At 37.2% G+C, this 24,365-nt stretch overlaps 1 protein-coding gene across 1 annotated transcript in view; it reads right to left on the bottom strand.

Annotated features, from left to right (window-relative positions):
* The window catches only part of diaph3 (diaphanous-related formin 3), a 410,831-nt gene that overhangs the window by 170,456 nt on the left and 216,010 nt on the right, over positions 1-24,365 (bottom strand). The window contains exons 13-17 of the mRNA XM_056248660.1: positions 21,158-21,276; positions 21,010-21,074; positions 19,628-19,732; positions 16,290-16,589; positions 14,782-14,896 (exon numbers count right to left, since the gene is read on the bottom strand). Coding sequence (XP_056104635.1) covers positions 14,782-14,896; positions 16,290-16,589; positions 19,628-19,732; positions 21,010-21,074; positions 21,158-21,276 — 704 coding nt within the window. The remainder of the gene's footprint in view (positions 1-14,781; positions 14,897-16,289; positions 16,590-19,627; positions 19,733-21,009; positions 21,075-21,157; positions 21,277-24,365) is intronic.

Consider the following 24,365-nt stretch of genomic DNA (forward strand, 5'->3'; position numbering starts at 1 on the left):
GATAGTTCACCCAAAAATGAAAAATCACCCCATGGATTTACTCACCCTCAAGCCATCCTAGTGTATATGGCATTCTTCCTTCAGGGGAATACAATCTGAGTTATATTTAAAAATGTCCTGGCTCTTCCAAGCTTTATAATGGCAGTGAATGGCGTATATTTTTTGAAGTCCATCAAAGTGCATCCATCTATGATAAAAGTACTCCACACTTTTTAATAAAGGGTTTAACAAAGGCCTTCTGAAGCGAAGTGATGCGTTCGTGTAAGAAAAAGCACCTGAGAACATTATGTTTCAAACAGTCATTCAGATTTATGCATTCGCTATGTTGTTCAGGTCAGCACCAAATACTTAAATAATTTATAGGTATTTACTTTCTAACTTAAAAGGTGCACTATGTACCTTTAAACATTTTTACATTTTAAACTAAAACATGAAAATGTTCTGATTCTTTATTACTGTTAGGTAACACTTTATAATAAGTACAATATTTGATTCATTAGGTAACATGAATTAACAATGAGAAACACTTTTTAAAGCATTTATTTATCTTAATGTTAATTTCAACATTTACGAATTTTTTAAAATAAAAAGTGGTATCCGTTAATATAATTTAATGGACCTGAGCTAACATGAACTAACAATGATTAGTTGTATTTTTATTAAATAACGTTAACAAATAATAACTACTGTAACAAATGCTATTTCTAATTGTTAATGTTAATGAATTAGACCAATTTTAACTAAAGGGACCTAATTGTAAAGTCCTAATGTTCTTTATGATTACTTTGCACTTTAATCTGTTTGAAACATTTGATTACTTTAAAAAAAAAAATTGATTGTTTTATTGTATTTAAATTCTCCGTTTTTTTTATTTAAAAAATTTAAACCTGTTTGTTTAATACCATATCATGTGATAAAATAAATTATTGTGACATGTATAATATATCATTTTGCTTGTGAATGTCTCCTTGTATCCCTTTATTAAAGTAAAACACATTCTTTGATAAATTTGCATTGCGTCCCTAAAGTTTTGTAATGCAACTTACGTAAAGTAAGCATTAAGCCCTGCTTAGGGTTTATCTGAAGAGAACGTTAAGAAGTTGTACCTCTCAGAAGAGGGATGTTTTTCCCTCTTCTGTTTGGAATTGATTGTTTTCAACTCTCACAGAAACAAAACTGCCTTCATCAATTATTGAGTTCAGAGCAGAGGAAATAGTCCTCATTTACGCCAGGTCAGGGTCTATCGGCTAAATAAATGTAATGCTACAAAGAAAAACCTTCCAAATGAGCATAAAAAAAGATTTAAATGCTCTTCAGGAACACGAACGGCTTTACTCGAAATCCAAACGCACAACCTTGAAGGTAGGAAACGTTTATAGTTTAGATCACTTACAAAAAGGCTACACGTCTGGTTCCCAAGACAACATGCGCTGAGTTTAAAATATCAGTGGTTTCATTTTATTCTGCGTTTATCAGATATTCGGTGCGTTTGAGTGTGCGTCATTGTCTTTCTGCATGTGTGCTTAGGGACCCGACTAGCGCCCTTGTCAAGGTGATGTACTGCTTTGATTGGATCACAAACACCCCTCTCTATTCATACCAATGCATTCGGCACCTCTGAACCGCTATGAGCTATGGGACATGAGTTTAATTCTATTCCTCTGAGAGAGAAGGCCAAGCAGTGACAACGCATCCATAATACCTAGACCATTCTCTCTGCTGGCGACTTTCCTGGTCATGTATTATCCGTGTTTCATGGGAAAATTGCTTTATGAGAGATATGAGATTTAATCGAAGGCAAAATAAGCTAATGTAGCTTTTCTGTTATATGTTGCAGCAAGCGATAATGTCAAAGGACCGCAGTATGTAGAAAATTGAAAGCGCGTGCAGAGTTTCAATAAGAAATTTCCTCAAACGAGAATAACACCCTCCTCAATCTCCCTTCCCCCCCCCCCCATCATCGTTACGTGCTCAAAAAAAAAAGAGTCATGTTTCAGACAATTAGGTGGCTGATGGGATAGACCAGATCACACGCTTGGGGCAGCTGCAATCATAAGTATCTAAAATCAACATGAAACGATACTTGCAAGTAATTTTATGTTGCATACTTTAATAGGACAGATTTGCGAGAAACAGAATATAATATAAAAGGGGGGATTTAGGCCAGGAATGGATTTATCCAGTGGGAATTTATCAGAAATGTGCAAAGTGGACGATGCTGAGATGTAAATTTTGTCCCAGAAAACAATATATGTTTATCTTTAAAGGAGTTATATGAAACTCCTTTAAAGGCTGAAAGTCAAGCTCAAGGACAGTTAAATGCATCTTAATCTATCTCCATGTAATGGAGCTTCAATTTGATCAATATTTTGTTATTGAAAGGATTGTAGAAAATAGAATGACATATGACAGTATCCTAAAACAACGACTAAATAGCCTGTTCATGTGGCCTAGGTATATGAAAAGTCAAAGTCAATTGATCTACAGTATTAAGGCGATAAACAGCGTCAATTTTAAGTTGACCATGGTAAGCCACACTTATATAACCAAACCAAAAACTTAGTGAGGATGATGAATGACAGGCGGAAAGAAAATCAAATCTCAAGATGCATGATGTATTTCTGAGAGCCACTCGAAAAGATAAATGAGATTCTCTAAGTGTTAGCAGTACTTCTGTTTTGGTCTTTGGTAGAGTTGGGAGACACGAGCCACCACAAATCCTCCCTTCTGATCTCTCCCAAGCACATGAGCCAAGCCTCCAGCCAGGAACGATTGATAGTACACATTTTTCTAGACCAGAACGGACACAAAGAAAGACAGAGGACAGAGAAGATAGAAAGGGAGAAGAAATGTGCATTTGGAGCTCAGATTCTCTTCTCTAAAATGTCTCATAAGATGCACAAAAAGACTTTTAGATTACAGACCGATATTAAAAAGGCTTAAAATGAGTTTTCAAAGTGTTTTCATGTAGTTAAATATGGAAAAAAAAGCTTTAGACACTTGAAAAAAGATTGAGTGCCTTCAATTCGCTTAGAATGTACAGCTCCCATGTCTATCAGAAGAGACGACCATGAAATTACAGCAAATGAAAGCTAGAAAAATTACCTAAAAAGAGAAAAGACAAGAAAAGCAGAAATTATATATTCATATTTTCCTTTTATATACAAGATGACACATGCTGAGGCGAATTCTAATGTTATATGAGGTCGAGATGAGTGTGTGCGAGAGTGAATACGTGTTTGCAACAGTAACTTGGCAGAGCGTCATAATTAACAGAGTGGAAAGGGCACATTTCATTTTAATGAGCATGGAAATTGGAAATCAACAGCCTTTCCTGAGGCTACATACAGTTCTGGGTGTGAGGAGTTGTATTGATTTACTGTACAGGCTACAATTATCCCTCCCATTTATTAGAGTATGTGCCCTCTGTCACTCCCATTTCCTGCAGTCACTGCATCTTACAATACTAACATCTAGGATTCTAGATAGATACACAAACAGTTTGATAAAATCATCCACTCAGAGAAGTTGCGTCTTTGCATGCATTCTCATTAAAGCACAGCAACGGTGATATACACTCAGATATATTTGGCAGTTTTTATCAAAACGTCCCACCACCACAAGCGTTGAGTTATTATGCATGCCATGTCATGTTAACAATAGTCCAAATTTGAAAAAATGCATCTTGAGACCCCTGCATGCTGTTCCATTCCATCGTGCTTCGAGTTCTTTTCAAATGCTAGAAAACATCGTCTGCCGCCACCCACAACACACATGATGGTGAGTTTGCACGTGTAAGCACCACTCACATTTTCTTCAAAAAATGTACAAAATTCTAGTTCATCATAATAACTTTATGACTACTGTCTCATCCGCTTTTGTTTTGGCAGTAGAAATGTACATTTCTCATTCCAACAATGCGTTAATTAAATCACTGAGAGACAGAGCATTAGAAACTGAGACAAAAGCATGTGGGATGACCAAAACTGATCCATGCTGACAAAAAAAAAAAAAAAAAGGATAAAAGATTAATATAAGTAACAGTATTCTTAAAGATCCTGCTAAACTAAAGTGATAGAAATGAGGGAGCTTATCTGTCTACTGTTTGTTTAATTATCACAATGCATGTTTGAAATATACATGCCATGTACTCAAGTCTGGTCTTTAGATAGATGGAAGATTGTATTGAAAATAAAAATGATAGAGACAAAAAGTGCAAGGTTAAAGATGTGGAGAGATCTCTCATATTCCTCTGCCGCAGAGAACTATGAAATATTAAAGCAGCAGCATTTGGACAGAAGCAGCGTCATGACCCAAGATTAACTTTTAAATAATGTTTTAACATGCTTAATATTTCATCATCTCAGCTATTAAGAGAGCAGTTCTTTCAAAGCACCCAAAAATAAGATTATGAACTGATTTTTCGTTTTTTTATCATTAACTGGAAATTCCAGATCTGACACGTATACTTCAACACTATCCAAGTAATTAGTAAACACACTCCTAACATTATTTTTTTTTTACTTTAAAATTAATTTATAATAAGTAGTTTTTTATTATTATTATTAATCATTATTTTGCTGCCATCTTCTGTGTAAAGTTTCTCACTTATAGTCATTTTGGTGTCAGGAAACAATACTATCCTATTTCATTCTGGGTATGAGTGAATATGGAACTCAATGTGCTCTAATCATCTTTCTTACAAAAATATTTTCAGCTGAGGAAGAAATTTTCTACACTTCTAAAATTCACAATATGTGTCCGACCGTCATAGTACATCAATATCTCTTATTCTATGACAGAAAACAGAATGGTTTTCTGATCAGTAGGCACATAAGTCTTGTTAAAAAAATTGCAATAAATAAATAACATATACAGCTGTACTGCCTATGCCTAAGCATTTTCAAAACATAATTTTACCTATACATGTTTGAGGGAGTTCACAAAACACTATCACAAAACATACAGATTTACAGAAAAAAAGTCTAATAACTACACATTTATTGGGTCAAAAAGACTTTCTACTACATTGTGCACAAAAAAAAAAACTAATGGAAGATGAGGGGTTAGACAATACAGTAGTAGCAGCACTTTTACTCCTCAAACACACAGCTAACAGTGACGGTGACAGTGTGTTAGTTAAAAAGGGTCAAATCTTAAAGGCTGAGGTCAGTCAGCCATATCAGTGTTAAAGCCTCATTACTCTTTTTTCTTTCTTCCTATCTCTTTAATATAACAAAAACTACCCAACGTGAACTAATGTCTCTCTTTATCCATCCGCATTCGTCTGCCCACACACTGCACTTATGTCCATCATTACAGATCAAACGCTCCTCTCTCGAACACAGTACTAGTCATGGACACGCCAGTAGCCTCCGCATGAAACAAAAGCAGTCAACTCACTAATTCATCCAGATGCATCGATCATGCACGTGCAAACATTCATAGGACAATATGAGAGTTGATATGACAAGAGCAGTGGTGAAGTTGTGGCAGTTGACATGGGTGTAGGAAAATCCTTTTTTTTCTTCTTCTTTTTTTTTACGGATTCAGATATTGATTCATTTTGTTTTACTGTAATGCAACCAATATGCTAAATTGATCCAGCATTTTTTTATTTAATAAAATTATTTTAAAAAAAGAAAAAAGGGGGAAAAAATATATTCACCCAAACTATTAAGCACTACAAATATGAAAATTGTGTGTGTGTAAATATATATATATATATATATATATATATAGACTTGTGATAAAAGGCCTAACAGAGGATGTACCACCTTTACTAGAAGTTCCTGATTTAGTTACTTAGCACACAGCACAGTCATAGAGCTGCACAGGACAGCTACCAAACTGGACAAAAGGCGGCTACATGGACAGTCAGGACTGCTAAGAGGATTACTAATGCACTCTTGCCCTCCCATCCAGGACTTACAGTATATTCCTCTAGGAGGAGAAAACGGGCTGGAAAAATCATCTCGGACCCTGGCCACAACTTCTTTGAACTACTTCCCTCTGGCCGGGGCTACAGATCATTGTCCACTAGAAAAAAACAGATATAAGAGCAGGGTTTTTTTTTTTTTTTTTTTTTTAAATGCCATCTATGTCATGAACAGCAAACACTAGTCAATGACCTTTTTTCATAGAGCAATTTCCATTCTGAGTCTTTGTGCAACTATAGTATAACTGCATGTATGTAAATGCACATTTATTTAAACCAACTGCATTTCTGCACTACATTTTCTCTTATTCCGTGTGTGAAACTGTTGCGTCTCTAGAAGTACTGAAAACTTCTGTTGCCAAAGTGAAAAAACAATGCACTTTCTGCTTCTGGTTTTGAGAAAGCGAGACCAATCAATTTTAGTTAACAGCTCCATGAGTGTGAGGTTCAAACCTAAAGACATAATAACATTGTTCTACAAAGTGTCATAACATTAATGAATTAATTAATGAAGGCATCAAACACTTTAATCATGCTATTTTACTCCCTTTCGATATCTGCAGTACAGTCATGATTCTCTCCCATGAGTTTTAGATGGTGCTGGTTAATCTGCGATGGAGAGGTTTTGAGGCAGGTGTTTGATGGTCTGGGAGGTTGGAGCAGGTGTATGAGTGAATTGTGATCTGCAATTGACTCTTTGAGTGGAGTCATCACTTACTATTAAGTGATGGGACAGCTCACACACAGAGCCAAAGCAATTGTGTTGTATTTTATTGCATGCACATTGCGCACACTCACTCGCACAATTATTTAATGTCACTCAGTAGTGTGAACTATTTGCAATTATCACTACATACTCTCTAAAACAAGTGTATATATATAAGCAACAAAATAAACACTAAATTACAGGGCTAATGACAGGTGCCTATATGCATGTTAACACGAAGTTTTCACACGTGTAGTATACAGCAACAATTCAATGAATATAAACTAATGCGTAACAGTTAGCTTTCTTTCATCTTAGAGATGCTTCTGAGTCGATAAGTGTCTTCTACCAGTTTTGTGTGCCAAAAGCCTGTAATTACAGGCTTACAGAAACGCAGGTGTGTGAGTGTGTCCATATAAAGGCAATGTTCAATCATATGCCTCTTCAGACTGCATTAGCACTGAACCCTCAGCCAGCAGGTCTCAGAAAGAAAGGAGGAAGAAAGAGGAGAGAGAAAGAGTTGTGCAGATTAATGCAAATGATCAACAACATGGGTGATGAGTGAAAAGGTGTGCAGAGACATTCATTCTTGAGAGTAAGAGGAGGAGAAAGTGATTATTTTATACGTGATTGCAAAGGTAAATATAAAAAAACAACATATGTTTTGAAATGAATCAGGGAAGAAAGAGGCAAATTAAGAGAGAGAGAGAGAGAGAGAGATAGAAAGAAAGAGAGAAAGAAAGAGAGAAAGAAAGAGAGAAAGAAAGAAAGAAAGAAAGAAAGAAAGAAAGAAAGAAAGAAAGAAAGAAAGAAAGAAAGAAAGAAAGAAAGAAAGAAAGAAAGAAAGAAAGAAAGAAAGAAAGAAAGAGAAAGGCTTCACAGAAAAGAACCGCACTACAGCTCAATACAGGTTTGAAAAAAGCGCTGAAATACACTAAGAATAGAGGGATGATGAAAGAGACAGACATGCTTCATCTCTCTGATCTAGGAAACCAAACTCTGTGCTGAACAACAGCAACCACACATGCACAGATTAAGACATCAGAAAGCTTCTGCTCATATTAGACCTTTTTTACCTGGAGTCATTTAGTCAGTGTTACATGAGCACTTTATGATATGCATTTCTGATCCTTGAAATGTACTTTCTCTTCTGGGTATAAAAAAACCCAGCAACTCCTTGCACACACGTCTCAGAAGTGAGACGTCTCACGTCTCAGACATTTTCCCATCTGAAATTGGGCGGAACAGCTGACGTCAATAAAACCAAATAGAAAATATTCCTTTTCTATGAACATGCGCTCACAAAAAACGTTTTAATGTACTGTAGATGTGCATGACTTGCAAAAAGACATGCAAATCTGAAGGTTCTCTCTCCTCCTTATCCTCAATTCTGCCTCCACATCCTATACTCTCTATCAGGACGGTCGTGAGAGGGCCATCTCCGGGGGAACCTGAGCTCAGTAAAAGCCATGCAAACGCAGTGCAATCTTTGAGCTTTTTGTTCCCCCTCATGCCCAATTATGATCATTTATTTCGGTCTGGTTTTAGGGATTGTTGAGATCCAGGGTGTGAGTAGTGCAAGCAGAGGTGTGTGTTTATCTCGCTCACACAGTAATGCTTTCTGCAGACGAGGGAAGAATGCAAAAGTGAGAAGTGCTTGGCATGAATGGCAGTTTTGCCATGCCAAGCTTTATATCTGTAGGATAACCCACAAGCACATGTTTAGAGATAAATGTCTGGTTGAAGAAATAAATGACTCCAGATAGGCTTCATCAGTATCTGGACCAGGAAGATAAAATCAAGGCTTTTTCTGTTACTGTTCTGTTTACAGTGTGTAACTATCTACCTACGGCCACATACGAACGATCGATGGATGGATAGATGGATAGAAAGATAGATAGATAGCAATAACTTAAGAGATTTACTCATTTAAATGCAGTTGTCACTCCCAGTGCACCCCTGAACTTGGCCATATGGAATCTATGGAGCTTTTATGTCTTTTGAAGGGAAATCTGTGGAATTGAATTAAACATGGCAAAAAATTGAGCACTGAACTGTTATTGGCAGCTGTAAGTACAAAAAAATTAGCCCAAAAAATTATTATTAAAAAAAAATGCAAGGGTAAGGAATGGGTAAAATTGTGTGAATGAGGGACTGTAATTCTACAGACCTTTCTGTAAGCACAGATTTTGTGTGGGCCAACCGTGAGTTTTCTTTACACAGTTTAGTATGTCTTACAGAAAAACCACAGCCAATATTTAGTTTATAAGTGACAACCTATATAAATAACAAAATAAGGCCTTGATGACACAGATACATAATTACACCTACACAACTCCTCACATTATTAATGTGCTGAATAAAATGCATCATTCCTACAAGAAATCACATTTAACACCATGTCATAAAGGACTCTGGAATATATCAGTCTCGCTAAACTCAATTATGTGTATACCGTATGACCTGGAGAAGTTTCTGGACCGATAATACAAACTCACAAGCTAGATCTACCTCGTACTATTTCATCCATTAGCAATTTGCAACTTGTGAAATAAGGGTCATATTACACAACACTGAACGTCACTTCTGGTGGGGTTTTGTTTCAGGTTACAGTCTGACAGTTTTCATAGGTTGTTATTAGGACAACAGTACCACCGGAGAAGCACTCCCATGGGACGTCCCAACAGCCGTTCGGCTCGGCAACACCGCCTCGGCACCTGCTCCCACGGGATGGGCCACATCTGGAGGGGTGGGCGGAGAAGAGATTTGGCCCCTGCAGATGTTATCAACTCAAAGAGGCAACAACACCTGTGCTCACACTCTCTCACAAACACAAAGCAGGCGTGACAGATGACATACATACAAAGTCACACATAGCGAACACACTCACACCTGCTCCCTCGCACATTCAAGTCAATGGGGCAGCGGAAGCATCATCTGACAAGGACACGCTCGCCTCAGAACTCGCAATATCTTGAACAAAATAACCAGCCATTAACGTTGTTAAAGATGCTTGTACTCTCTTGCTATTATTTCAGGAAGGAGAGAAAACTGAAACTTGAAATAAAGAGAAGGAATAAATAAATCGAGAAAAGTGTCAGATTTATAATGAAAAGGTTCACAACAATGTTTGTTTGTCTGCTTAAATAACAGTATTTTCAATGTTGTAAATAATAGTGCTGGAGCTTGCATTTATTTATTTTCACATCAAATTTTTGTTTCCTTTTTGTGTGTGGGATCAATGTTCTTTTTTTAATGTATGACACAGTGGTATGGTATAATGCAATACTACAATATAATATTTTAAAATCCTGATAAGCTCTGAGTGCACGTTGTCAATTTAATGTGAATAAAGCATTGGGAGGTTCAGCCAACCAGTAATAAGAGGATCGTATAATATATTTATCTTTTTTTCCTTGGTTTTGTAGACTCTCAAATTGCATTCTTATCCTTATATTTAAAAAGAAAACATTTACTAAAAATTTTACAATTATTGTCATGAACAATTCAGTTCATCTACTGATTTGAGTCCACTCAAAGACCCCATGGGATAGCGATTTATAATGCCTAAATCTCATTTCATCAAAAATGTAGTAAAAACTGTACTATTGTGAAATATTATTACAACTGAATATAAGTGTTTTCTTTTTTAATATATTTTAAAATGTAATTTAGTCCTGCGATGGCAAAGCTGATTTTCAGCAGCCTATACTCACATGATTCTTCAGAAATCAAGAAAGTTCTTTATCACTAGCCGTGTTTCCATTACAGATTTGCGCAAAACTTATTTTCTTAATGTCGATAAAAAACTATTCCGAAATAACAGCGTTTTTCATTAACCGATGTAATGCGACAAAAACGTATTAATTTTTTCCTCTCGCGATAAGTCATTCCAAAAATCATGGAAATGGATGTTGGTGGGTTTTAGTATATCCTAGCCACCACACTAGCGATATATAGTGTACATTTTTTGCAAAATTGATGTGTTTCCATTGGGCGTATTTTCAATTCGCGCAATTTGAAGGGTAATGGAGACGTGGCTACTGTTGAAAACAGTTGTGCTCCTTAATAAAAACCATGATACATTTCTTTTTTAGGATTCTGATGAATAGAAAGTTCAAAAGAACAACCTTATTTGATTTTTTTTTTTTGTATACATGTAAAAGTAAATGTTATGCATCTTGCTAAAAGTATACTATTATATTTAACAATTTAAAGATATGAATGTTCCACAATTCACAATTCTTTCAGTCAAAGAATCATTAGGTCCAAGCCAAACTCAATAAATGGATGGATCAAATTGTGGATTGAGGGCAAGATAGCATGTCCAGTAATTATCACAAGTTCGAAAGAAAGAAAATTCATTTGAAGACTCATTTTAAAGAGAGAACGGTAATGTCAATTACAAGTGTGTAATAAGAACTATTAAATCAGTAGTGAGTGACCAAATATAATAGCATCCAAAATCCTTCAAACAGATCCTTCCTGCACTCCTCTACTAAGATTCCTTGGTCATCCTGCACTCAAACTCCCAATGCCAATGAGGAAGACTGACATCTGACTGATGGGTAAGTTTAGCAAGTCGTGTGAAACTGCAGACGGTAGTATCAGGGTGGCAGATTGCAGGGCATGTGTTTTTGTGTGTGGGCTCTATTCCAGCAATCACTCAATGGTCCAACAAAGGCCTGAATCACTGTGATAGAGGATTGATGAAAGACAGAGGCAGGGCAAGCTTGCTCGAATAAGCTTGCTGGTGATTGTTTCCTACATGTGCCCCTTTGACGGGAAGAGGATGTGGCAAAATAACAGGACTTTAACAGATTTCAGAATGTAAAAATCAAACGTCTTTTTCAAATCAGAGCAGTCATTTCAGGGACGAACAATGGCGAGCACAACAACAACAGAGAACAACGAACAGCAGCAGTGAAAATTAATATTTTAGCGAGTAGAAGTCTTGATTCTTCTGGTTAATGTTTAATTGGGCTCCAGATGTTGGTGCACTTAAGGGAAATTAAGAAAGCTTGTGAGACGGGATAAAGAGCAGTGAGTGGGGGATCGGTGCGCTGCCTTTACGGATGCAGTCCTGACATGAGGATTCAAAACGTTAGCTTCTGCTCCTTAAAGAAAGGCAATGAATAAATAAAACTGATACAAAAGCACTCGCCGCAGCTCCCAAATACACTTGATGAAGAGTGAAAGGAGACAGAGAAGGAGTCCATCTGCGAGTGAGATGTGAAAGAACTCTGATGGGCCCCTGGGTGACCGGAGATGCTGAGCGCTTGGTTCTTTACAACTGGAGAGGAAGTCTGGTTTTCGGCTGTCATGAGTTCTGTAATCACGTCTGGGAACACGGCGTTCTCAGGCCTGAAGTAAAGCGAAGTGGAATCTGACAGGTTGTCTTCATTTCTCAAAGATTGGAGAACATATGATTGACAGCACCAAATCCTGCTTTAGGTTAACAGACAGAGCCGGACTATAAAGTCCATCCAAATAATCTAACCTAGACAGAGCGGTTAGCAAAAGAGGGTCAATCTTGTGCAAAGCAGACACTTGACAAACATATTGCAATTAACAAACATGAAGCCCATCGGGCATTAACCAATTGGTACCAATGAGACTTACATTCATTAGTGATTACAAAAGGCACATTTTGATGTCAAAGACCCTGAAATATGATGACCCATTATAAATATATATATATATCCTAAAATATAAGTAGATGTGTATTTGGGATGTATAAAGACTTCCTTATAATTATATTGTTACTGCACTTAATTCAAAGCAAATACAAATAAAATATCTTTTTTATACCCACTATTAGAGTAATTTCAGACGTAAAAAGAAAAACTAAATAAAAATACTGAAATATATTACAATTATTTTTATATTTTTTTATATATATTTAGGGGCTTTTATTTTTATCCATACAGTTATCTGAATGGCACTGGTTAGCTGTTGCCTGAATGTGCAATAACCAGTAGTTGTACTGAAAAGTCACAGTGAATTTATAGTATTTACTATGTAGGTGTAGATTCTCTTTGACACATTGTTCTGGTCGTCTCAGTTGAAGTGATCTGGAATGACATTACCCGGAATAAAACGAAACACGGTTAGTGCAAAGCCTTCTCTTACAACAAAAAACACTCTAAAGCATCCAGTAGAGACTTTGAAGCAAACTTGTTAAAAAGTTTTTCACTTATGTTCACAAGTAAGTAAAATGGACAGATAAAACAGCTATGAAGAAAGTGAGCAAGAAATCACAATGGGGAAGATGACCTTTGTTTACCTGACGGAGTTGAGGATGATGTTCGCATAATTAAAGTCGGATTCACCAACATGTCAAATATCTGCCTCATACACATTATAATTTAAATAATCTGACAACCTTGTAAAACACGCTTTCACCATTTGCCCTATTGAAGCTAGACATCTTAAACTGTGTGCATAATTCAAGGTTCGGTCGCATAACATCATCCCTGTGGGTACTGAGAAAGATGGAAGAGAGAGAGAAAGAGATATCTGCATATAGAGCCGAGTAGTGACAGGTAGACAATGCTGATATGAATAATTGAAAAATCAAGTAAAGCAACATGCCGGAGCAATTCAAAACAGGCTTAATGTGAATAAATCATAAGAAGGAGGGGGGGGGGGGGTCTTAATTATCTCGTTGATGTAAAAGTGTTTAAATGACTAAATCCAAAACTAGTAACAAAACTAATTTCTGGTGTGTCTAACTCCCTTTGGTTTATTTAGTGTCTGTGTGTGGGTAGCAGTACAGAAACCCAATCGTAACAGCAGCAGGCAACGTCCTGTCGAAGAGTTGGAGGGAACATCCAACAGCTTGGGGAGTCTGTGTCTCTAAAGCCCACGTAGCTCATTCAAGGAAGGTTACAAGTCTGACTGATGAAGGTAGAATATTTTGAAAGCTGATTCTTCATTTTAAGTCTGAATACTTTCACTTCCTAAATTTGAATACAAGAAAATGTTACTACCAAAATAAAACATTCAAAATCCTAAGCTAAAACTTGTGTTCTTTAAGATATGATTGGCTAACCACTGAGCAACTGTGTTTTGTTGCATTTACTGACAGGCAGTGAGTTTGCAGTAGGCATATGTAGTAGTAGTCTGTAGTAGTCTAATATAGTTTAGTGCTGACTCGTTCTTCAATATCAGCCTCTTTGCATCATGCTTGTATTTAATTAAGAAAATGTGCCACAAAGCCTGGAGGTTAGACTGAAGAGATCAGGAACCTTGTTCAAACTTCATTTGTTTCTAAAAATGAAAATATTTAGAAATATACGCAGAGCAACAGGTGCTACACGCAGCTAGGAAAAATAAAAAATAAAAATCAAGGTTAGTTCTTCTGATGTTTAGAATTTATAATATCTACATCCTCGTTATTATTTCACTAGATATGTTTACAGCATTTTTATGTGAATTTTGGGATACTGTATAAAATTGCTGGATGGAAATGCCAAGATGAGCATACATTCTAAAAATGTGCATAAAAAACATAGAAAAGACGAATTACCCATACACTACATTGGAACACACATTTCCCAAATCAATATCTTACCGGTAAATGCACAACAAATAAAATAAATGCACCAAAAAAACCTCATGTTACTTTGCCTCAACAGAAGATGTGATTGGATAATTGGAAAAAAAAGGACCAATTTCATTGCACAGCAACTCAAATGTTGGTTTGGTCATTCTGAAATGCATGAGCCATAGTCTGTAATCAAAATGATAGGGTATAATTACCTACAAGAACACTTTTGTGTTCCCAAACACAAGGCATCAGCATCCGAACACAAGACAACATTACAGCATTTATTGCGTCATTTATGATCTATGAAAAAAAGCTTCCATTTTTATTACAGATATTTTGTGCCAATTTCCCAGGAAGTGACTTTTTCTAGAATACGCTTATTTTGCAAATGTTTTATGCGATATTCCAATATTGTGCAAAAGTAAAATTCGCAACTTTGAATGGAAACATGGCAACTGTAGCTAGGCAGAGTTTCCAAAAAAAAACTAAGTGTTTAAATTATTTATTATGCTAACACAGCACAGTATTTATGCAGTGCATCAGGTTTATTTGCAGAACTACAAAGAACCATTAACATTGACTGACCGGCTCGCTGTGTGCCGAAGGTAACGGCCAGCCTGGTAAGCAGGTCCTCGTTCTCGTAACGATCCTCTTTGGCGATGACCCAAAAACAGCTCTCAGACATCTCCTGGGGTGAGATCTACACAGACACAGAAAGCAAAGAAATAAATAAAAATCACGGCCTGACATCATGATGACACATCACGTTAGCTCAAGATGCTGGCGATGCTAGGAAACGTGATGCATCTAAACAGTGAGGTGGGTTTATGAAAAAGTAAAGAGGAAACCTATTCAAATATTCATATTGTGTTCTATCGCAGGTCTTTATTTTGTTCTCATACATGTCAGTGTGTCTGAATGCAGCCCTGGAGAGTCTTATTCTCAGTATTCTCAGTACATGAAAATACAGGGCGATCTCCAGTCAGACATCACCACACACTGGCCACACAAACACATGCCTAAAACACACGTGAAGCACTGCAATGAAGAAACACAAACTGGAGATAATCATTTAGGGAGGGGGGAGGGGGGGGGGGGGGGGCAAAAGCAAAGTGGTACCTGAAAAAAAGGAAGGAAGGAAGGAAGGAAGGTTTAAAGGAAAGAAGAAAATCTACTTCTGTATTATGATGATGTTGTAAAGATGAAAATTAAGACTACAAACAATGTCTTCAGTAGTGTTCAAATGTCTAATCTGGAGGTTGCAGTTTAAAACGACTCTTCTTGTTAAGATAAAGACTCAAAGGGTAATCAATGAGACTGGCTGCGCTAATGAACAGACCTCACACTCCTGCCAAATACCTGAGCCAATAACAGCTCTTCAAATCTGCTCCATGAGGACATGTTCAAAGAAATCAAACAATCAGGAACGGACAGAACATGAGCCTGAAGAGTAGCCTCTCAGTGGAAGTGATTAACCCACGTTTCCAACTGCGAGAGTGATTAAGCGAACATGCGTTGCTATGTTCAGCCCCTTTGACGGGCATGGGGTGGCATGTTTCCCATGATGCACCAGCTGCCTCGTCTTTGACTTTCTAAGCTGCAAAGCTCTTGTTAATGAGTGATAAAAGTCTTGGGTCAGGAGCCATGAATATTGTATGGCGTCGGTTTCTCAAGCAGCTGTTTAAAAAAGCATCTTTGTGTCCGCCCAATGGCTAATTACAAACAGGTTTCGGATGAGATGAAGCATATGGCAGATTTTTTAAAAACATCTGTATGACGGTGGCAAAAAGGACAGAGATTAAATATTAATAGTAATGTTATAAACTAACAACTCAAAAGACATCGTATCGCAACATCTGCCGAGAAACGAGAGCAGGAATTCGCACAGTAAAGTGTGATCCTTCACAGCAGAGAAACATTTCCTTTAATGATGCTTGGCAGCAAACAGAAGAAGTTTTCTTTGGTTACTTCGCAAACATCTGTCTTTTAAGTCTGCTGTTGCTGCTTGAGCACCAAAGGAGGATTCTGTCCCGCAAGGGTTTGAGTGAAGTTAAAGACTAAAAAAAGTAGTTAATGTTACAATTTTTTTTTACCTTGGACCAATTGAGGCGCTTCATGGAAGTCTCGGGTTTGAATTCCTTCTTGGGTTTCAGGCCGAAAGGCAGCGTGTGTTGGACTGAGTAGGATGTCAGCGCACCCAGTCCCAGAGGAGGAGGGGGTGGAGGCATCCCAGGTACGAAGGCACAGCCTGGTGGAGGTGGTGGAGGTGGAGGGGGTGGCAGAGCTGCAGCCCCAGGAACAGGTGGAGGAGGAGGTGGGAATGAGGAAGAGGCAGTTGAAGACAAGGCCGGAACAGATTGCACTGAAGGTAAGACCACTGGAACGGCTCCGAACTGTGAAAAAAATAAAACAAAAGGGTAGGAAAGAGGAGAAACATGCCTCATATTAATTCAGTTCTTGTTTCTAAACTAACTTTAAAACTTAAAAATGTGGGGTCAGTAAGATTTCTGTTTTTAAAAGAAGTCTCTTATGCTCACAGAGGCTGCATTTATGTGTTGAAAAACACAGTTAATACAGTAATATTGTGAAATATTACAATTCAATACAATTGTTTTCTATTTTAATATATTTTAAAATGTAAATTATTAATGTCAATGTTGAATACTCAGCAGCCATTACTGTGTCACATTATTGTTCAGAAATAATTCTAATGTTGATTTGGTGGTCAAGAAACATTCTTATTATTATTAATGTTAGTCAAAAAACAGTTGTGCTGCTTAATATTTTTGTGAAAACAGTGATTAATTTTGATGAATAGAAAGTAAAAAAAAAAAATTGAAATAGAAATAATTTGTAACATATTATAGAATTATAAATGTCTTTACTGTCACTTTTGATCAACTTGATGCATCGTTGATTGCATGATTACCCCATTAATTAACCATGCAAAATAGTAAGTTATAAATTAACATTAAAATAGTTAATTCATGATACATAAAATATATGTAAATAAATGTAACTAACCATGAAAAGCAATCCATTCAGAATAAATGAAATGAAAAGTAAACAGAATACAAGGAGATAAAGTATGCAAAAGAAAAAAAAAAAGTGTAAAGAAAGCATAATGACAAAAAAAATTCAAGATGATTTATGCTAATTGTTTTTAGCCCTATGCTAATATATAGACCATTTATGTTTCTCAAAGCAGGTTTGAATCCTGCTGGCTACAGTAGCAGTGTACTTCTGGGTGGTGGAGTGATGTAGTGGTTAAGATTCGGGGTAAGTAAAGAGAAAGTTTCCAGGTCTGATCACTGCAAGAATCCATCACCAATTGCATCACTGAGCAAGGTCCTTAAACCCTATGTAACTCCAGAGGGATCATCACTGCAATAAGTTCATGGCATTATCATGGCGATATCAGATAAAAATTAAGGAAGCAAATAAAAATAAAAAATCATTTGAGTTGTAACGTATCATTTATGTACAACAGAGACTTACAGTACCTGTCCTTCCAGATTTACTCAGATAAGTAAATATAAAAGATTAATAAGACCATAACCCTTTCCTTGATAAAAACACCTCAAAACCCTATCAAACATTCAGAGAAAACAAGTACAATACATCACTCTAGTGTATTCACTCCATTCATTCTGAATGGCAAACAGCTGCAAGGGTGTGGGGAGGGGATTTATTGAACAAGTAGGTGTGCTCTAATTCAAACTGCACGCACACCGGCCTCCAGATAATTCACAGGCTAAGAGTCAGCATGACTGACGCTCCTGCATATGTGGAGAATTGACTGGGTGATTACATTTTGCGTTGCTGCAAACGATCGCACCCCAAAGAGATGGATCAGCTTAACTGCCTGCACTCCAAACTTTCACTTCGCTCATTGGCCACCATCATTTAGGAATTGATCCGCTCTATCGACGATAGCCCGTTGAGCCAAAAAGCAATTGATCAAACAAACTGTTCAGTTGATGCCCTATTTGTCATGTCAATGGGAGGGGTTTGCACATCCGTAAAAAACGAAGAGTCTCGAGTCTTGAGTCGAGGACAGAATGAAAGAGAGGAGTACAGACACAAAGCAAGGAGAGTTAGAAAGTGAAAAAAAAAAAACAGAGAGAAACTGGCATATGCAATTAGTGTCACAGGAAAAAGAAAACAATAATGGCCGATACTTTACTAATATGGTGCCAATATACTGTGCATTCCTACTTTGCAAAAATATGGCACACGTTTAATATGCTTTAAATGTTTATACTGTATATATGGTCAGCTCCCCTCAATATAATAGTGAGCAAGTAGACAGACTGATACAGAGACTGATAGAATGATTGATGGACAGACAGACAGACAGACAGAGACCATTTTAAGTATCCAATAGGCTTGAAGGCTACTGTATATCAATATATATATATATATATATATATATATATATATATCAATGTATACCAAAAAATTCTCTTCAAAAGTTTTATTCAAAAAGATGAAATATGGAGTAGCTAAGATCAAATATAGAGTAGCTAAGATCAGGGCTTTAGAGCAGCTGTTCAGGGTGAATTAGAGACAACATTAGAACAGACTGTGCCAATCTCTGTCAGAAAGAAGCGCTAATGCTGTAAACAAGTTTAATGTCAGCTCCAAAAGCACCAAAATATTTGTGCATGTAGGGCTGAGCAAGAGAAGGGGCATGATGAGCATATTTGGCATACAAGTTATCCCCATTAAAATGGCACAAATGCGAGGATGTGGGGTAATTCTCTTCATTATTATTATGATATAGTGGGAGATGTGTGTATTAGGGACTGGGGGAACAAAATCCCTTATTACTTGCATATACAGCTACAGGACAGACTGACCAGGGAGAACAGATGTGCTGTATTGCTTGTGTGGATCTAAACAATCCACTGGCCAAGGGCACAAGGTTTCAAATTTACCCCCGCACATAATTTATTGTAGCATTGCCATCTACCAAAAGAAACCTATTGCAAATTAGCTTTCCAGTTGGTCTGAGCAACAACTGAATCAGAGTCAGTTTCACATTATCCCCATGAAAATGCTGAATTTTTCTTGAGTGCTTGTTTTTAGTGCCAAAAACATCTTTATCTGATGTAAGAAATTCTGCACATTGTCTCTGTTTATTTCAGAAAAGATGATAGAAATCCAATTAAATCAAATACATCACTGGCGTAATCACTGCAGTGTCATGATTTCCCATTAACAACATTTCATGTCAACTAACCAAACGAAAACATATATAAAAACAATGTCAGAAAGAGAGAGAATTAAAGAAAAAAACAGAAAGTTAGACAGATGCAACTGAAATAAAAGAACAAAAGAGTTAGAGAAAGAGTGGAATCCCTGCAGCAATGCCATCAAAAACAGTCACAGAAATAGCCAAAACAAAGAGAAATAAAAGCATGGATACCTGGTTTCTATAGGCCTGAAGTTCAGCCTCCAGCTCATTGATCTTCTCCTCTCTCTTCAACATCTGGGCTTCAGCTTCCTGTCTTCCCAGGAACTCCTCATCAAACTGGAGAGCAAAACCATATCAGCAGATGACAAAAAATAACATACAAAAACAACAAAAATCCATCATAACAGTTCTCAATGATGTTTGAGTACTGCTCAATTGTGTTCTTCTGTTAGAATTATGTACTAAGACTGAGAACTAATTACTGAAATAAAAGATAATTACACTACGATGAAACAAATACAAAGCATAGCAAATTTAATTAAGGGTTTATCCAAAAAGTTCTGTCAGAAGATTTGCATTGAGAAAGAAAGATAAATCTTTAAACTGCTTTACCATGCAAAGAGCTAAAATTATTTACAGGGTCTTCAGGAATATAAATTCTATGAGCTATATAATCAGGCTAGTTTAGGCTTACACATTGCTTAGTAGTGGATGCTAAAAAGTTCAATAGAATCACAGACAGATAAACAAGCAAATTGGCAGAATTATTACACTACAATTCAAAAGTTTGGGTTCAGTAAAGAAATAATTTTACATTGTAACAAGAGTTCATATTTTAAATAATTGCTGTTTATTTGAACTTTCTAGTCATCAATGAATTCTGAAAAAAAAAATCAGTTTCCTAAAACATTAAGCACAACAGTTTTCAAAGTTGATAATAAGAAATCAAGCATCTTTGAAGGATTTCTGAAGGATCATGTGACACTGAAGAATGGACTTTTTACTGTATTTTCATCAAAAAAATGCATTTTTCTTTCAAAAAAGTTAAAATATCCTAGCGCTAATTGGTAGTGTACATATACATACCACAAAACTACAAATAACAACAACCTTTTATTGCACAAAACTAATCCTCACAAAAAATAGTGACATGTGTTTTTGTGGCAGATTTAAAAAGGGGATGAATATAGAGATGAAACTTTTCAGAGAGGGAAATAAAGATAAGTTTGAGCTTCAATCATTTACTGGATGTGAAACCACTTGTTGCTCATTTTAAAAGTTAACTAGCCACCAGGAAAGGATGTAGTTAAAACACTGTGGTTTGGCATCTATAGATCCGTTGCCCTCGACCACGTACATTTCGGCATACAATTATAAAGGAACGCTCCCAACAATCAATACAGGGGCCTTTTTAATCTCAGAATACTGTTAATTACAAATGGCTGTTTGAACGATTTCAAGTAATCTCGCCTTAATTAAAGAAAGCTAAATGGTGCAGTCGTGAATGGTCTTCAAAGGCCGCATACTTCATTAGAGGAGCTAAAGTGAGAAGAAAGAAATAGAAAACAAGGGAGGGGTGGAAGACAAAGAAGAGGGAAAGAAAGGGCACTTGCCTTTTGAGCTAACTCTGAGACCCTCTGTTCATACTCCTCAGTCCTGGCTTTATCCACACACACCTCTGCAGTGAAATGAAGGAGAGGTTAACCATTTCAGTTTGTAAAAAACAAATTAACCAGCTCATATGTGAGAGTATAAACACACCTAACAGGTGGCTGAAGTCTACATCCAGACGTTTGCGGTATGTGAAATCAGGATCTGTGCCGCTACGATGGAGGACAATTTGAGAGACACACTCCTCTATGATCTTAAAATACTGAGGCCTAGAGGACAGAGAACAAGAGAGAATAAGAGAGAGCGAGGAGGGAGGAAAAATCAATGCATTGTATTATCTTTTTGGGAATATGGTACCATTGACTCGGGCACAAAATGAGAAAAATTGTTAAATTAACTCTGAATCCTCTGACAGTAGCGATACTGGCTTATACAAGCTATTAACTGATGCAATGAAAATGACTGAGTCCTTTAAATCTGTGATGCTGCTCGACACTCATATAAAACAGAAAGAGAGATATAAAATGGAGAGGGATATGAAGAGAGACATAGCAAAAGTGAAAAGTGATGGCGTATGCGATACTGTATAGAGTGAACTAATTGTGGTATCAAGCAAAGGATGTCCTTAACTTCACACTTAGTCACTGGTAAAATCAAACTAACCTGCTCTTTTGCTTCCCTACTCCCAATGCTATAATATAAGCTCATACACTCACCGGCCACTTTATTAGGTACCCCATGCTAGTAACGGGTTGGACCCCCTTTTGCCTTCAGAACTGCCTCAATTCTTCGTGGCATAGATTCAACAAGGTGCTGGAAGCATTCCTCAGGGAGTTTGGTCCATATTGGCATGATGGCATCACACAGTTGCCGCAGATTTGTCGGCTGCACATCCATGATGCGAATCTCCCGTTCCACCACATCCCAAAGATGCTCTATTGGGTTGAGATCTGGTGACTGTGGAGGCCATTTTAGTACAGTGAACTCATTGTCATGTTCAAGAAACCAATTTGAAATGATTAGAGCTTTGTGACATGGTGGAAGTAGCCATCAGAGGATGGGTACATGGTGGCCATAAAGGGATGGACATGGTCAGAAACAATGCTCAGGTAGGCCGTGGCATTTAAACGATGCCCAATTGGCACTAAGGGGCCTAAAGTGTGCCAGGAAAACATCCCCCACACCATTACACCACCACCACCAGCCTGCACAGTGGTAACAAGGCATGATGGTTCCATGTTCTCATTCTGTTTACGCCAAATTCTGACTCTAACATCTGAATGTCTCAACAGAAATCGAGACTCATCAGACCAGGCAACATTTTTCCAGTCTTCAACTGTTCAATTTTGGTGAGCTCTTGCAAATTGTAGCCTCTTTTTCCTATTTGTAGTGGAGATGAGTGGTACCCGGTGGAGTCTTCTGCTGTTGTAGCCCATCCGCCTCAAGGTTGTGCGTGTTGTGGCTTCACAAATGCTTTGCTGCATACCTCGGTTGTAACGAGTGGTTATTTCAGTCACTGTTGCCCTTCTATCAGCTCGAACCAGTCTGGCCATTCTCCTCTGACCTCTGGCATCAACAAGGCATTTCCGCCCACAGAACTGCCGCTCACTGGATGTTTTTTCTTTTTCGGACCATTCTCTGTAAACCCTAGAGATGGTTGTGCGTGAAAATCCCAGTAGATTAGCAGTTTCTGAAATACTCAGACCAGCCCTTCTGGCACCAACAATCATGCCACGTTCAAAGTCACTCAAATCAACTTTCTTCCCCATACTGATGCTCGGTTTGAACTGCAGGAGATTGTCTTGACCATGTCTACATGCCTAAATGCACTGAGTTGCCGCCATGTGATTGGCTGCTTAGAAATTAAGTGTTAACGAGCAGTTGGACAGGTGTACCTAATAAAGTGGCCGGTGAGTGTATATATATATATATATATATATTTTCATTTAAAGAACAGAAGTGATATTCGCCTGCATATTATAAACGGAGTTGATGTTTAATAAATTTAGCCTTTGTGACTGAATACAGACCTAGACTCACAATTAGAGTCTTTTCATTAAAAAGAGTAAAAATAGCAGAGCTTTCAAGTGGAAATAATTAGGATCAATCAGTCTCTTTGATCATAGGTGATCATTTGATCTTTTACACGCATCATTTCTACAAGGTACTCTGAAGTCGACACCATATAATAATGTTTAAAATTACACTCCAAAATAATGTCTAAATTTCAATTATAATCAATTATAATTAAAATCAGTCTCAGTATTCTAGTGCCATTAATCATGTTCACTAATTGATATGTTTGAAAACGGCACAAATAAAGTACCTAAATCAACCTCATATTTGAAATCTCAAATATGCTAATATGGTTGACATATAAAATTCAGATGACTGTATTCTCAGTTTTAGATTGAGTCAGCATTAAAGGCACATAAATCCACATTCCCATAGGGAATAACTGACCATAAAAAGAAAACATAAGCAATGTGTGGTCATTGAACGTTCTTTTCCATAATGACTTAAGAAAGAGCAAAACAACCACTTGAACAGCACAATTGGCATGTGAATGTGTGTATATTAATCAACGAGGTATACATTGCCTATCTGCTGTGGTTTTTAAAACTAAGTAATAAATCCTGTATTCTACATATTAGGAGCCTCTCTTTTGATCAAGACCAGGTTTAACACACCCCCAGCTGTGAGCTCGAAGACATGAAAACTCTCTTTGAGCAGACGCCACAGATGAAAAGAGAGAGAGAGAGAGAGAGAGAGAGAGAGAGAGAAAGAGAGAGATAGAGAAAGAGAGAAGGGGCGGGGGGGGGGGGGGGGAACAGTAATGTGGGCATGTGAGATGAGAGGAAGATGAAAGCAGGTTCATTCTCTTTGTTAGACACTGTCATTGGATAGTTTGGAGGGAAGAGACCAGCAGGGTGTGTGTGGACTGCCTGTGTAGAATAAGCAGCATTCATGGACAGAGTTTAAAGAGAAATGTTCATGAGGAGAGAAGAGCTTACTGGGATGACTGGGACCGTTTAATAATAATTGACCAATTCACCAGCAGGACTCAAAAAGACGACACAGCAAATGTATGTATATTTGGTCAGAATGTGTGTTTAGAAACAAGTTCTCCAGGATACTTATATTTGCTAGATTAACTGCAGGACAGGATACAAAAAAAAATGATGTGTATGTTTATACATAATTTAAATTATGTGTATAAAAAATATTCCATGTATGTAGATGGATAGATGGACATAGAGAGAGAGACAGACAGACAGATAGTCTGAGACAGACAGAGTCTGAGACAGACAGACAGATAGATAGTCTGAGACAGACAGAGTCTGAGACAGACAGACAG

The sequence above is a fragment of the Rhinichthys klamathensis genome, unplaced genomic scaffold, assembly GCF_029890125.1.
Source record: "Rhinichthys klamathensis goyatoka isolate OS25496 unplaced genomic scaffold, OSU_Roscu_1.1 h1tg000056l_1, whole genome shotgun sequence".
Classification (NCBI taxonomy): Eukaryota; Metazoa; Chordata; class Actinopteri; order Cypriniformes; family Leuciscidae; genus Rhinichthys; species Rhinichthys klamathensis.